Source organism: Nycticebus coucang, chromosome 16 (genome assembly GCF_027406575.1).
Source record: "Nycticebus coucang isolate mNycCou1 chromosome 16, mNycCou1.pri, whole genome shotgun sequence".
NCBI lineage: Eukaryota > Metazoa > Chordata > Mammalia > Primates > Lorisidae > Nycticebus > Nycticebus coucang.
In genome coordinates, this window is record NC_069795.1 from 43100088 (window position 1) to 43116534 (window position 16447).

General features: G+C 35.3%; 1 protein-coding gene across 1 annotated transcript in view; it reads left to right on the forward strand.

Moving 5' to 3' along the window:
• The window catches only part of NSUN3 (NOP2/Sun RNA methyltransferase 3), a 63570-nt gene that overhangs the window by 27817 nt on the left and 19306 nt on the right, over nucleotides 1-16447 (forward strand). The window contains exons 4-5 of the mRNA XM_053565742.1: nucleotides 1255-1409; nucleotides 2161-2282. Coding sequence (XP_053421717.1) covers nucleotides 1255-1409; nucleotides 2161-2282 — 277 coding nt within the window. The remainder of the gene's footprint in view (nucleotides 1-1254; nucleotides 1410-2160; nucleotides 2283-16447) is intronic.

The window sequence follows — 16447 nt, forward strand, 5'->3', positions numbered from 1 at the left end:
AAGAACTGTTTAGTGTTTTTCTTGTTTTTTTTTTTTTTTTTTGGAGACAGAGTCTCACTTTATCACCCTTGGTAGGGTGCTATGGCATCACAGCTCACAGCAACCTCCAGCTCTTGGGCATAGGCGATTCTCTTGCCTCAGCCTGCCGAGTAGCTGGGACTACAGGATCCCACCACAACGCCTGGCTATTTTTTGTTGCAATTTGGCCAGGGCTAGATTCAAACCCGCCACTCTTGGTATATGGGGCCGGTGCCCTACTCACTGAGCCATAGGCGCCTCCTGAATTGTTAGTATTTTTTACAAGCAATTTTTAGTTCTATTTCTGCAGTACTTTGCTAGGTATGTTACTAAAGTTATCACATTTAATCTTAATAGCCAATCTGTAAAGTAGCTTGGTATAATTCCTAGCTACCTTAGAATTTTAGAAATAAGGAAACTGAGACTTTTGAAGAACTAAGTGGTTTCTCCCAAGTCCCAGCTAATAATTTAAATCTATATCTTTCTTATGTAGAGCACACTGCTTTTTTCCACATACTCCTTTATCTTCCTTGTTTTAAAATGAAGATGTGCAGTATTGTTTACTCTTAAGATTAAGTTAGTACTTTAGGGTGAGAAGTGTGTCTGAAGTATTGGTTGTACAGCATATCTTTACAAATATACATGTCTTTATGAATTAATAATCCTGTATAGACTTCACTTCCAAAATTAAAGTTGATTGAGTAAATGCTGAGAGAGAGAGCTTCTGAGAGGCTGTATAGGCATAACTGTTACATATGTTTTATGTAGTGTGTGTGTATAAAAATATACATACATATTTCTAGTTTTTTTTTTTTGGAGACAGAGTCTTACTATGTCACCCTCGATAGAATGCCGTGGCGTCACAGCTCACAGCAACCTCAAACTCTTAGGCTTAAGCAATTCTCTTGCCTCAGCCTCCCAAGTAGCTGGGACTACAGGCACCCGCCACAACACCTGGCTATTTTTTGTTATAGTTGTCATTGTTGTTTAGCTGTCCTGGGCTGGGTTTGAACCCACCAGCTTCAGTGTATGTGGCTGGCATCATACCCACTGTGCTACTGGTGCTGAGCCCATATGTCTGTTTTTAAAGCATAAGATAATAACAATGTTTACCTCTGAGTCCTATTTCTGTGTAATTATGATGAATTGATTACTTTATGAAATTTATTTGCTGAAAAGTAGAAATTGAACAGTTCTGTTACCTTCATTTGAAATTTTTTACTCCTTTATATTTAGGTTATCTCCATTGTAATGAATATGACAGTCAGAGACTGAGGTGGCTGAGGCAGACGTTAGAATCTTTCATCCCACAACCTTTGATAAATGTAATCAAAGTATCTGAATTGGATGGCAGAGAAATGGGGGATGCCCAGCCTGAAACCTTTGACAAGGTACGTTTATCACATAGTGACAAACTGATAGACTCCGAAGGATGCCACTATTATGTTGTTTGGCTGTCGTTAGTTTCCTTCTGCTCTCAGACACAGCCTGATAGAGTTTCTCAGTGCTCTGGGGAATTTTGATAAAGTGCACATGGAAGTTCTCATTTGATCATCAGCATGGTTCAAAAGAATTGGTAACACTGGGATTGGGGATTAGAGAATGTTTTTTATTTCCAGGTAACCTCAAAGATGCTCATGAAAAGATCAGATATTTGGTTCAGTGCACACACATGCACTACATCGATTTAATTCAATAACATTTTATATGAGAATGTGACAGTTGAAGAAAGAGGTCATTTTAGTCAAGCAAAATTGAAATATTCTTAAAATAAATGCTGAGAATTTAGAAATAAATAGTAATAGTTATTTACAACGAGTAACTTGTGTGAAGATTTTTGCTGCAATGGTCAAGAATATCAAATATCATTAGTAGACATAAGTAGACTTTATCTTTCCTCCCAAAAACCCTAACACTGAAAATATATAGGAAATTTTTCTGAAAAGTATTAGTCAATATCATAATGACCTTACCTTACCACTAGAATGCTGAAATATATTACAAAGAAAAAAAAAACCTTACGCTGGTGTATTCTCAGTTTTTGTTTGTTTGTTGTCGTGTTTTACGTAGCCTCTCTATCTACTTTGTGCCTGAGAACTGCTGTCTGTGCTCATCCACATCATTATCCTTTCTTGTCCCCAGGTATTAGTTGACGCCCCGTGTTCAAATGATCGAAGTTGGTTGTTCTCTTCTGATTCTCAGGAAGCAGCCTGTAGGATAAATCAAAGGAAGAATTTGCCTCTTCTACAGATAGAACTCTTAAGGTGAGGACTGTTAATACAAAATGGTGTTTTAGTCTCTAATGTAATTTGAATAGGTGTGGCAAAGCATGTCAGGTCTCCCAAATGGAGGGCTTCCTGTATGGGGACAGCAAATGTCCCTCCAAAGGCTGCGCTCAGTAGATTTCCAACCTCTTTCCTTTCAGCTGTCACACTGTAATGCCCAACCCACTCCTACCAACAAAATGTAGTATTGTGTGCATTATCTTTTTAAAGGCAGAAACAGTTTTACTGTGGTTTCAACATTTTTGCTTACTGGGATCATCCCAAGCCTAGGGTTCATCACCTTATTCTTTCTTTAACCAGACTTTGAGTAGCCACCCCCCTCTCTTAAGAATGCTTTTTGGATTAGGCTTTTCTGATAATGTTGTTGATGATTCATGCCCTAGGAAGTTGCAGCTAGTTGTTAACACTTATCTTCCCTCTAAGAATTTTCTTGAGGGACCTAGCCACTGAGAGATGTTTGGTTTTCTTCAGAACAGAGGTATTTGGGGATGTTTTTATTCTGGTGCCAAAAGAGATTTCAGTTTATACCCTACTCCCAAGTAATTCCTGTTGTTTATTGCCGAAAAAAAATTCTTCAGAATATTTAAAATACAGAAAGTGCATTGTACCCATTAAGTGTGAATTTACCCATTCCCTCTTCCGCCACCTACTTGAATTTGTTTAGTATCACTTTCTTATTTGCACATAGTGTTGATCGTAGTTCTGATTGAGTACTATTGAGTACATGTCGTGTTTGTTTGTTCATTCTTTAGATACTTCACTTAGGAGGATAGTTTCCAATTCCATCCAGAAGTACTAGGTCATCATTTTTTATGGCTGAGTAGTATTTCATGGACCGTAGTGTACATACGCTACATTTTATTAATCCATTCATGTATTGTGGACACTTGGATTGTTTCACATCTTTGAGATTGTGAATTGTAGTGCTATAAACATTTGAGTGGAAGTGTCTTTATGATAAAATGACCTTTTTTCCTTTGGGTCATTTAAATATGATAGTGCATTTAAATATGACTTCACAGCCCATCATCTATTACCATTCATTCATCTGTTCATTTGTTCATTCATGGATACATTTAGTTCAAACAACATACAAATTGAGATGGGGAGAAATCACTGGGGCAGAGGAGATGTTGGGAAGTAAGCAAAGGTAAGGCTGCAGTGCTGGTACAGAAGAGATGATGAAAGTAAACACCAGTTTGGGGATAGGCTAGGAAGAAAACCTCCTCTTTAGCCCTATAAAATGTGCTTGACTCAGGGAAGTTGGGCACTAACTATGTGGAATCCAACAATAACAGATGAGCACCTACAGGTAGAGGGTTGGTTACATGCTCTCCTTTACTGCTAGAGAAGCAAAACCATTCATATATCCATTACAAAATGTGATCCTCACAGCAACAATGCAAGATAGTAGTGTTCCCATTTCACAGATAGAAATACTGAGGCCTAACAGAGCATGACTGGCCCAGTACACATATCATATAACCAATAAGAAAGCAACAGAGGAAAGACTCCAAACTAGATGTTCCTCTAAATCTGAGCTTTATGCAGAATTTTGCCATGACCAAATGTTAGAATTAGAAGGGACCTTTATTAAAAAATCAAGTCTTAGTCCTTTCATGTTATAGGTATTAGAAACAGGCCCTGGTAGTGAAATTGCTGGATCACATGGTAGGTCTACTTTTAGTTCTTTAAGATATCTCCATACTAATTTCCACAGAGATTGTACTAGTTTGCAGTCCCACCAACAGTGTGTGAGTGTTCCTTTCCCTCCTCATCCATGCCAGAGTCTGTTGCTTTGGGACTTTTTTATATGAGCCCTTCTCACTGGAGTTAGATGATACCTCAGTGTGCTTTTCATTTGCATTTCCTAGATGATTAGAGATGTTGAACATTTTTTCATGTGTTCATTGGCCATTAGTCTATCCTCATCTGAAAAGTTTCTGTTCATTCTTTTTTTTTTTTTTTTTTTTTTTGTAGAGACAGAGTCTCACTTTATGGCCCTCGGTAGAGTGCCGTGGCCTCACACAGCTCACAGCAACCTCCAACTCCTGGGCTTAAGCGATTCTCTTGCCTCGGCCTCCCGAGTAGCTGGGACTACAGGCGCCCACCACAACGCCCGGCTATTTTTTGGTTGCAGTTTGGCCGGGGCTGGGTTTGAACCCGCCACCCTCGGCATATGGGGCTGGCGCCCTACGTTTCTGTTCATTCTTTTGCCTACATTTTAGTGGGGTTGTTTGATCTTTTCTTGTTGGCTTGCTTAAATTCTTTGTAGAATCTGGTTATCAGCCTTGAAATGGATATATAGCATGCAAATATTTTCTCTCATTCTATAGGTTGTCTTTTTGCTCTATTATTGTGTTCTTGGCTGTGTAGAAACCTTTTAATTTGATCAGGTCTCATTTATTTATTTTTGTTGTTACTGTGATTGCTTTTGGGTTCTCCATAAATTTTTTGCCAAGGCTGATATCTGTAAGAGATTTTCCCACATTTTCTTCTAGAATTCTTATAATTTCATGTCTTAGGTTTAAGTCTGTTATTCACTGTGAATTAATTTTTGTGAGCGGTGAGAGGTGCAGATCCTGTTTCAGTCTTCTACATGTGGCTGTCCAGTTTTCCCAACATCATTTATTGAATAAAAATTATTTTCCTCAGTGTAGTTTTTGTCTGATCAAAACATTGTTAAAGATTAGATGGGAATATGGAGATGGTTTTATATCTGGGTTTTCTGTCCTCATCCATAGGTCTATGTCTCTATTTTTATGCCACTACCATACTGTTTTGGTTACGATAGCTTTGTAGTATAGCCTGAAGTCTGACAAAGTCATGCTTCCAAACTTGTTCTTACCATGTAAGTTTACATTGGCTATTTGGAGTCTTTTCTGATTCCATATAAAGGATAGAACTATTTTTTCTGGTCCTGCGAAAAATGACATTGGTATTTTAATGGGGGATTGCATTGAATCTGTAAATCACTTTGGGTAATATAGATACTTTAACAATATTGATTCTCCTAATGAATTATTCTTGCTACTCTGGGCCTTGCCATTGTTATCCCTTATACCTTATACAGATAATAAATTTTGTGATGGCTCATAAACATTGTTGTGAGTAACCAACCAGGTTTCCTGACAACATTTTTTTTTCCTCTTTCTCATGAAAAAATCTCCCCTTGGCTTCTTTTTATTCTTGTTTATTACCAGGCTTTCTGTGTTATATTCTATCTACTGTTTTTTTCTTTCATTTTGTCTCAATTCATTGTATTTTATCTTCTGTCTTGTTTATTCTTTCAAACCTGTTCTTATTAAAGTTACTAAAAACCCGTTAGCTGATGAATGGATATTTTTCCAAGTTAATTTTACCATATTTATTTTAAATATGTATTGATAGGATTTTATTCATTTTATTTTTGAGGCAAAGTGTTACTCTGTCATCTAGGCTAGAGCGCAGTGGCCTCATCATAGCTCACTGCAACCTCAACCTCTTGGGCTCCAGCAATTCCCCTGTCTCAGCCTTCTAAATAATTGGGACTACTGGCATGTGCCACCGTGCTCAGATAATTTTTTTCTATTTTTCTGTAGAAACAGAGTCTTGCTTTTTTTGAGGCTGGTCTCAAACTCATAACCTTAACCAAACCTCAGGCCGTGACCTCCCAATATGTTAGTATTATAGGTTTGAGCCACTGTGCCTGGCTTTAACAGTCTACATTTAATCATATGAGTAATACATGAAAATATTTTCATTGTAAAAAACAAATCAAATAACACAGATGAAGTAAAAGGTCCTCTTGGCCACGTACCTAACCTAATACAAGCTTTCTTAATAGAGTTAACTATTAGACTTAAGTTTGGTGTATACTGTTTCAAATTTCTTTCTGTACCTTTTCTTATAACTGTATATGCCTAGAGAAATAAATTTAAAACTGAATGCTATTATTTTGTGTATAGTGTTCTGTAACTTGCTCTTTTTTATACTTAATATTTCTTAGTCTTTCCCATGTAGATCTACTTGTTCTCTTTAAGTTCTGTGAAATATTCGAGAAGATCAGTCTATTATATTCTCTTTAATCCTCTATTTTTGGATATTTATAATTCTTTTTTTTTGTATTTTCCTTTTTTTTTCTACTTTTATGAACCACCCTTAATTTGTCTCATTGGACAGGTACACTCAACTCTTTCTTGATTAAATATTGAGAAGAATATCAAACACTTTAATAGTTGGGCTGAACTATATAAAAACAAAAAGACTATATCAGTTTATATACTCTGCTTCACTTGACTTTGTTGACTGCTTGCTCCCACATAAAATATTCTTTTCCCTTGACAATTAGGATCATATGTTTTCCTGGTTTTCGGCCTACATCTTTGGCTAATCCTTCTTCATATTTTTCTTTATTTGCTTTTGATTAGTACTGATACTCATGCTTTTCTCCATCTAATGGCTCTGGCTGATATAAAATGCTATCTCCCAAATATGTATCTAAGCTCATATCTTTCTCCTTAGCCTCACACCTATATACACATATTCAATTATCCATCAAAAATTCCTAGACACATAAAACTCAACTAAAGATAAGACTCAAAATTTCTAATGCTCCCCTAGTTTCCGTACAAAAAGCAAAACAAAAAATCAAAACAGAAGCCCTGCTAGCTTCTTGCTGCTTCTCCTTTTTTATTTTTAGTAAATACCACACCACCATGCCTACCTCAGAAATCCATCTTCACCTTCCTTCCTTCTCATCTGTCCAGTCAATCACTAAGATGTCCCCTTTGTACTTGTTACTTATCTCTCAAGTCTGTCCAATTCTCTCCTTCCTTGATAGCCTAACCTAAGCCACCAGCGTCGGTCACCAAAATGATTTCAACTGGCTCCTGTCCTCCAATGCTGAACTCTACTACTTGACTGTCCACAGTGAAGTCAAAGTGATACCTATAAAGTATAAATCTCATCATCATCCTTGTGGAAATCCTGCAGCGGTTCCCCATAACAGGCAGCATTTCACTCACTTACTGTAATAGTCAAGTCCTCTATGGATCTGGCCCCTCCTTACTTTCTAGACTCATCGTCTCAGGACTCTTACAGCGTTGTGTTCCAACTGAGCAGTTTCTCAGACGCTCCATACAGTGTCTCATTTCTGAGGTCAGTGCATTTCTCATTCCTTTTTTTTTTTTTTTTTGAGATGTCTTCTTCTAATTTACCTTCCTCTTTTTTTTGGCTAACTCTTGGTTCTTTAGGAATCAGCTCTGACATCTCTTACCTGACTCCTTAGGGCTGGAAAGGATATTCCCCTCATGTCTTTACCTTTTTTTAAAAAATATATTTATTGTCAGTTCTTCTACATTTGCCTAATGATTATTTCTCTCTTCTTCTTCTTTTTTTATTTTTTTATTAAATCATAGCTGGGTACATTAATGCAATCATGGGGTACAATGTGCTGGTTTTATATATCATTTGAAATATTTTCATCAAACTGGTTAACATAGCCTTCACTACATTTTCTTAGTTATTGTGTTAAGACATTTATATTCTACACTTAGTAAATTTAATGTGTACCCTTGTAAAATGCACCGTAGTCGTGTTCCCACCAATTATTCTCCCTCTACCCATCCTCTCCCCTCCATTCCCTTCCCTCTTTCCCCTTCTTCTTGGGCTATAGTTGGGTTATAGCTTTCATATAAAAGCTATAAATTGGTTTCATAGTAGGGTTGAGTACATTGGATACTTTTTCTTCCATTCTTGAGATACTTTGCTAAGAAAAATATGTTCCAGCTCCATCCATGTGATTATCTCTCTCTTCAACAAGACTGTAAGCCCCATGGGAGCAGGGACTGTCTAATTGTTTTTATTCTCACTATATAATTTGATGCCTGGCATGGAGAAGGGGCTCAGTAAATAATTGTTTAAAAACAGTAAATTACAAGGGCTGAGTATTTAGAATTTACAGCTGTAATTAAATTGATAGCAAAGTTAATCTGACAAAAATAATGATGTAATCATTATTGTGCTGCATGGTAATTAGGCATAAATGTAAAGCAATCTACATAATTTATTTTGATTAGTATTGCTTTTACATAGCCAAAGCATGGCTTTAGTTTTAGTTTTTTTTCCTTCAGTTAATAAATATTCCTTTAACATTATACAGCTTTTTCAGTTATTGTCACAAAGATCATACACACACATAAACCTCACATACACACCTTCTCGTGCCCTAACAACTAAAGTCTTCCTTGGTGGCCACTTCTCTCTTTCACCATCTTACCACCCAAAAGGAATGGCTTTAGAACCGCATCACTTCAGTAGCAAATTGACAGGCACAAACTAACCTCTCAATCATAATGAATATAGTTTTTCATGTAATCATATGTGAAAGGCCGTCACCCTAGCTATCTCCTATTCTTTTCCTTCAGTAGCTGCTCTACTTCCTGCCTGTGCTGCATGGTCTTTCTGAGAGGTTTTGGAGTGACTTGAATCAGCTGAAATTTGGAGTCCCTCGGCTGTATGATTATGATGATAAAGGGGAGAAGCTAGGACACCCAAGCTGTACGCCCTGACTTCTACAAGTCTTGAGGTTAAAAAGATAAGAGAAAAAATGATAATGACAGACATAACCCCTTTTTTATCTCCTGTCCTTAACTTCAAAAAATGAAAAAAAGCAAAAAGACTGTAGCAATTTTGTCATCAGGAATAGCTCTATTATATCACTGTCTCTCTTACAGAGAAGTTTCTCTTATCTTCCAGTCCTCCTCACCTCGTGATTGCCTTACCTTCTTTTTGAAAAAGGCAGTCCTTTTGTCCCACAATAAGAGATAAATGGTTTTATTTATTTTTTTAAACTTTTATTTTATTATTTCATTTTATTTTATTTTTTGTAGTGTTTTTGGCCGGGGCTGGGTTTGAACTCACCATCTAGGGTATATGAGGCTGGTGCCCTACTCCTTGAGCCCCAGGCGCCATTCAGATAAAAGGTTTTAAATGCAAACGTGCAAGAGCATAAATACATCGATGTATACAAATTTTAGGTATACTCTATTAATAGCAGATTCTTATGTGCATTTGCAAAAAGCAGTTAGAATGCAAGCAGGGAAATACTATTTGGCCTGACATTATGGACAGAAGATGACATTCAGAAGGAGAAAAGGAGTGAAAAGAGTAGTAAAGATTAAATAAGAGAAACTTTTCGATTATACTATTTTGTCAAAGACTAGACTTGTATCTGCATTGTTCTGTTGATAGATATAATGCTCAAAGGTTATTTATACACAATGGAATACTATACAGCGAGGGTGGAATGCAGCCCAAAACAAAATTGTAAACTTACTTAAAACATTATAAGATTTTTTTGTGATTATTTTGCTGGAACTCATTTGCACGGTTCTCTCATGTATAAATTTTGTAGATGACATTGTGTTATAATGTCACATAAAATCATACATACCCTCTTGCTATTTGTACACACTTGCAGCTTCAGTTTCATGGTGGTGTGTGGCTTCACCTTCCCAGCACACACAGTTGAACTGACACCATCACACGTTACATGTGCTCGTGATGATGCAGTAATTAGCGATAATAATTGGTGAGGCAGTAATCATTGATAATAATTGGTGAGGCAGTAATTATCGATAATATTTTAGCCTACTATTGCAATATTAGGTATTTCGTGCTATTTAGAAGTCAGGTAAGCATTCTTATTTGATCATTAAGGCTACTTCCATACCTCGGTGGTGCCTCACACATGGTCTATGCTTTACCATCAGCCGTGGCCTTGCTCATTAGCAGCCAAGATGTGGAAAAGCCCAAACCTTCCTTTCTATTTTTCTGTCTATTAATTTTGTAATATAAATAAATATAATCTCTTATCTATTATTATTTTTTAATCCCAACATGGCTTCTACAGCATCTCAAGAGAAAAGAGAACCCCTCCGAAAGAAAAATTATAGGTGAAGGAAGATTGTTCAATAAAAAATGGACAGGTGACTACTTTTTTGTCAAGGCAAATAGTAAGCACTCTGCTTAACTTAGAGAGAATTTGTGCAGATTTTCAAAGATTATAATTTGAACAGGTATTACATGTAAAGATGTGCTGCCAAATTCAATGCATATACAGGATTGTGTAATAAGGACAAAACAGCGAAACTGAAACAAGTCTTCTTCTCAACTAATAGTTTTTTAAAAGTTACAAGTGAGATGGATTCCACTATAAAAGCTATTATGTGGTAGCACATTTAATAGAAAAAAAACAAACCCTTTTTCTGATAGTAAGTTTATTAAGCAACGTGTAGAAAGCATGTCAGATATAATTTGCCCTAAAAAGGGGGGAATATTTCTAAAATCAATTCATCTCATGAGACTGTAGCCAGGCAAGTTGAAGAAATTAGAAAATCTATCAAAACAAGTTTGAGAATAAAGCTGCTAATTGTAAATGTGCCAATTTGGCAATGGATGATAGCACTGATGCTACAAATATGGCTCAACTTGCCATTTTAAAGAAATGACTTCTTTAGTGCCATAAAAGGACACAACTAAATCAAGGGATTTATACCAAGCAGTAAAAAATATGTTAAAGCAATTTTCTTTTTCCATCGTCAACATATTTGGTATAGTTACTGATGTGCCCTGATGATGGTAGGTAAAAAAGACGGACTTGTAAAATTAATAGAAGATGGAGCAATTGCTACCCCAAATTCATATTTGATGAAGTATGATTGTACATCAAGTACAATCAAGAAAGCTAATGTACAAAACTTTATATAGTACATCAAGAAAATTTAGGTGCAAAAGCTTAAAAAATAGGCAATTTCATGCAAATTGTCATCAAGACTGAATTTCATTATGACCAAGGGATTGAATGATAGCCAATTTCAGGAATTCCTTAAAAGTATTGATACTGACTATGGCTACATCATTTACTTTTTGGAAGTAAGATGGCTAAGTTAAAGCCAAATGTTGAAAAGACTATGTGGTCTGTGACATGTTATCAGGTTATTTATGGTATCAAAAGCCAAATTTGTGCCAGAACATGATGAGCAAAACTGGCTTATAGATTTAGCATTTTTGATGGATTTAACTGCTCATTTAAATGAGCTAAACATGCATTTTCAATGTGAAAATCAACTTATCAATACAATGTTTTGAACCTTAACAATGTTCCAAATGAAACTGAAATTATGGTGAGTTCAAATGATTTTATGCTTTTCGACAGATTGTCTAAACACAGTCCTCTGAACAGCAAAAAATAATCAGCCTTTCTTTATTACCTGATACAAGAATTTGAAAATAGATTTCAAGATTTCCAGGAAAATAATGAATATTTTAGTGCATTTGTGATTCCATTTTCAGTTGATATAAATATGTTACAAGTATTCAAATGGAATGCATAGAGCTACAATCTGACATTCACTTTAAAGAAAAATTTGATCATATCTCTTTACTGGACTTTTTTGGTCCTATCTTCCTGGAGACAAATATCCCTCTTTTTACAATCATACCTTATTCATGTCATTACTTTTAGGTAGCACCTACTTTTGTGAGCAACTGTTTTCAAGAATGAAGCACATTAAGAATAAAATGAGAACCAAAATATCTGATAAGCACCTTGAGAACTCACTGAGAATTGCAGCTACTTCTATCAAATCAGGTGTTGATGCATTAATTTCATAAATACAGTGTCAAATATCCCACTAATTTTATGTTGCCCACTTGCCTATTACTTTTATAATAAATCAAAAAAACATGTTTTGTTCCTTAGATATGTACATTTTCTACATTAGCAATAACAAACTTGAGACCAGCTCGACAATTTAAGACTCTCTGAATGGGCTAGTGCATAATCATTTTGTGAGGAACTTTTCTGCTTATTTGTAGTGGTAAGATATCACAGAAATTATGCAGGGCCTTTTTCTTTTCTTTTTCTTTTTTTTTTGCTCATCAGCTTTCGTTAGTGTTTGTGTATTTAATGTGTGGTCCAAGACAACTCTTCCTACTCCACTGTGGCCCAGAGAAGCCAAAAGATTGGGCATCTTGCTATGCAGCCTTTTAAAAGAAGAAAATTTTGTCATTCACAGCAACATAAATGGAACTAGAGGAGATTATACTAAATGAAATAAGCCAGGAACAGAAAGATAAATATTGTGTGTTCTTTCTTACTTGTGGAATCTACAACAGTCCATCTCACAGAAACACAGAGTAGAAATGTATTTATCAGTGGCTTAAGAGAGGAGGAAGGGCAGGAAAATGGAAGGAGTTGATCAAAGTGTACAAAGTCTGAGACCATAGAAAAAAGTTTTAGTGCTCTCTTGCACTGCATTGTGACCACAGTTGTGAATAATGTATATGTCAAAATTGCTACAACACTAGATATTAACATTCTCATTACAAAAAATAAGTTGATGAGGTACGGATGTGTTAATTAACTTGATTGAATTTTTCTATTATATATATATATAGACAAATACATCACATTATACCCCATAAATATTTATAATTATTATTTGACAATTTAAAAAAAGGTACCTTATACCTTTCCTGGCTACCTATTCATTTAATTTACCAAAAATTATTCTTACTTATATTGAATAAGCAGTCTGCATAGTGTTCAGTATTTTAGCTGTTGAAAAACAGTATTCTTCAATCAAATATTAATCTTGAATATTTTATGAAAGTGATACTTAAATGAAAATTGGTACCTTATTTAATAGAAGTTTTTATGTTAATTTTAAAAGGATTGTTAGAATATTAGTAGATATATAGTATTCCTTTTAAAAATTAATAAATGTGTATATAGAATTATATACAATCATGAAAATAGGAATCTACCTTCTTTTTGTCTTAGCATGCAAAGCTTATTGGAAGGCACTTATACAGGGGTCCTCAAACTTTTTAAACAGGGGGCCAGTTCACTGTCCCTCAGACCATTAGAGGGCTGGACTATAGTTTAAAAAAAAAACTATGAACAAATTCCTATGCACACTGCACATATCTTATTTTGAAGTAAAAAACAAAACGGGAACAAATGCAATCACACCGCCTCATGTGGCCCGCAGGCCATAGTTTGAGGACCCCTGAGAGAAAGATCGCAAAAGCATATGAGTTCATTGTATACTTAGTAAGGACTCTATGATTTATATATGAAGATATGGAGGAATTATAATTTCCTCTTGAGTTTCTAAAACATAAAGATGTAAGTTATGTAAAATTCTCTGATATTTTTGTTGCCAAAATATTTTCAGATTAGAATGGGGAGCAAGGTTATAAGGAATAATTGCATATAAGTAATTTCTATTAATGGAATGCAGTAAAAGCATACCTTTATTATCATTTCTGAATATAATTTTTGAGCCAGTCGTATCTGTTTCATACTATATATGTGTGTACTACATAACCACTCACTTATAGTTAAATATATTAAAAAAATAGAGTGCAAAGGATATACTGGAAATGATATATATGTAGTCTTTTTAGAAAGTGGCTATGATATTTGTGCAAGAAAAGATTACATGATTTTTAGGTAGAAAAAAGTTACTCTTCAATCATACTTGAAGAGTATGATTTATAACAAAAATATAGGTCTCTTATTGCAGTAATGTATCATGTCATCCATTTGTTAGGAGAAAATCAATCACATTTAAAATACTGACCTCTTCTGATTTTCTTTTCTGACTACTTGACAAGTAAAATCCAATTTATGAACTCATTGATAAAGGAAGCTTAGATTATTTGGTAATGTTTTGAAGATTTGTATAAATCATCCAGATAATAATCCTTAAGAAGTGGGAGTCTGACAGCAAGAATTGTGTTTTAAAAGAAACATTTTTTAAAAATCACTAACATTTATTCTCTGATGCTCTGGAGTTAAGATAAGGAATACCTGGTGACTGTGTAGCATGAGCCTTCATCGTTCAAAACTGTGACCAAAAGTACATGTGTTTATCCCTATTGGAAAAATAATCTTTGAATAGATGGGTCTATCTGAATGGAAAAACCCCATTACTATTTCAGTTATGTCTGTCTTTTCTTTTTATAGTTAAAATAATTCCGTCTGCCTTTGGTCATTGAAGATAAAAAATAATGGAAGTAAAAAAATTTTTAAATGATTCAGGTCATTTTGCATACTATCATCATACACTTTGTCATGTGTTAGAATCCAGAAAACAAAAGCAAACTATTATTACTACTACTACTGCTACTAATAATCTTTCTCTTCCTCATCCTGTTCCTCCTTAGGTTTCTTCTTCATCTTTTTCATTTTTCTTTAAATTAGGCTGCATGTGTCAGAAGTTCTAAGATTAGCAAGAGTGTACTGGTCAAAATATTATACATAAAATGATAAATAATTGAGGAGACATCCAAAGCTATTTGTAGTATATTTTCATTCATGAAATATGTCTCATGTACAGATTGGCAGTATGAATACAGTCTTGAAAATAAAATGTTATCAGCATGTATTAATTTACTTATCATTTATTATCTACTTTGTACTGGGAATTTTGCTAAGCACTGTAGATACTAAAATATGTAGGAAATGATCCTTGTTCTCAAGGTTCTAGAGCCCAATTATCATAAAATGTAATGACTATAGTAGAAGATTAAGGAAGCCGAAGGAACGAGAGAAGAGACACCTGTCTTTGTTCAGTTAGGATGGGATATGGGGGTAAGACTACAAAATTACAGACAAATGTTTAGCATTTAAATAAACTTTGAAGTGTTTTTTGTTTTGTTTTATTTTTTGAGACAAGAGTCTCACTCTATTGCTCCATCTAGAGTGCGGTGGAGTCATCATAGCTCACTGCAACCTCCAACTCCCTGGGTTCAAGCCATCCTTCTGCCACAGCCTTCTGAGTAGCTGGGAGGGCAGGTATATGCCACCATGCCCTACTAATTTTTTTGATTTTTGGTAGATATGAGGTCTCACTCTAGCTCAGGCTACTCTCCTGACTTCAAGTGATTCTCCCACATTGGACCCCCACAATTCAGGATTACAGGAGCGAGCTACTGTACCTAGCCTGAAGGTATTTTTCTTTTCTTTTGAGACAGAGTCTCACTTTGCCACCCTCAGTAGAGTCCCCTGGCATCACAGCTCATAGCAACCTCAAGAGATTCTCTTGCCTCAGCCTCCCAAGTAGCTGGGTCTACAGGTGCCTGCCACAATGCCCAGCTATTTCCAGAGACAGGATCTTGCTCTTGCTCAGGCTGGTCTCAAACCTGTGAGCTCAAGCAGTCCACCTGCTCAGCCTCCCAGAGTGCTAGTATTACAGCCGTGCTAAAGGTATTTTTCTAATTAGTTTTTCTAATCATGAAAGTAATAGAGTCTCAAAAAGCACTTGGAAAACACAAAGAAAGAAGAAAACAAGCCACTTATTGAATGAAAACTGTTATTATACTATATATTATATTGCATATTATACTATGTTGTATGTTAGTTATTATATTATACATATGCTGTTACCTTTGGTTGAACATAGTATTTCACAATAATAAGAATCAGAACCATAAGCAAATTGATATCTTTTTCCACTTAATTTATCATGGACATTTTACTTATTCAATAGTCTTTGATAGCATGATCTTGAACTGGCTACATCATATTACATCATTCATATGTTATTCATTTACTCAGGTAGTTAAGAGTATCTAAATGGCATAATCTGATTAATGCAAGAAGTAGTTACAAAAATATATCATAATGGAGATAAAAATATCAATGTTTTTGTGTTCTAGGCAAGAGCTTGATAACTCTTTGGGGAAGGAGTTATAGCAGCTGGCTTGTGAACCATTTTTCTTTTGATTTCCATGGGGACACTCTCACAGAAAGAAAATGGGCGACCCAGTTAAATTTTCACATAAACATGTTGATAACTGACCTTCTTGGTAAATAGACTAATAAGTTTTGCCAAGAGGATAGTTCTTACTTATAGAAGCTTTGAGCAGAATGATTGTGATTAGGATTGCCTACAGTAAACACAAAGTGGACTCTATAGATTTTATGAAGCATGGCTTCCCAGGGAATGTCTTATATCAGCTCCCTAGGGTATATTGTGCCATAACCTAAATGCTTCCTGTTGTGTGAGGTTATCAGTGAACTTGGCTGAAAGAATTTACCTATTACTCTGAGCTAGAAAGCACATATCCAACACTGGAAGCAAGACCTG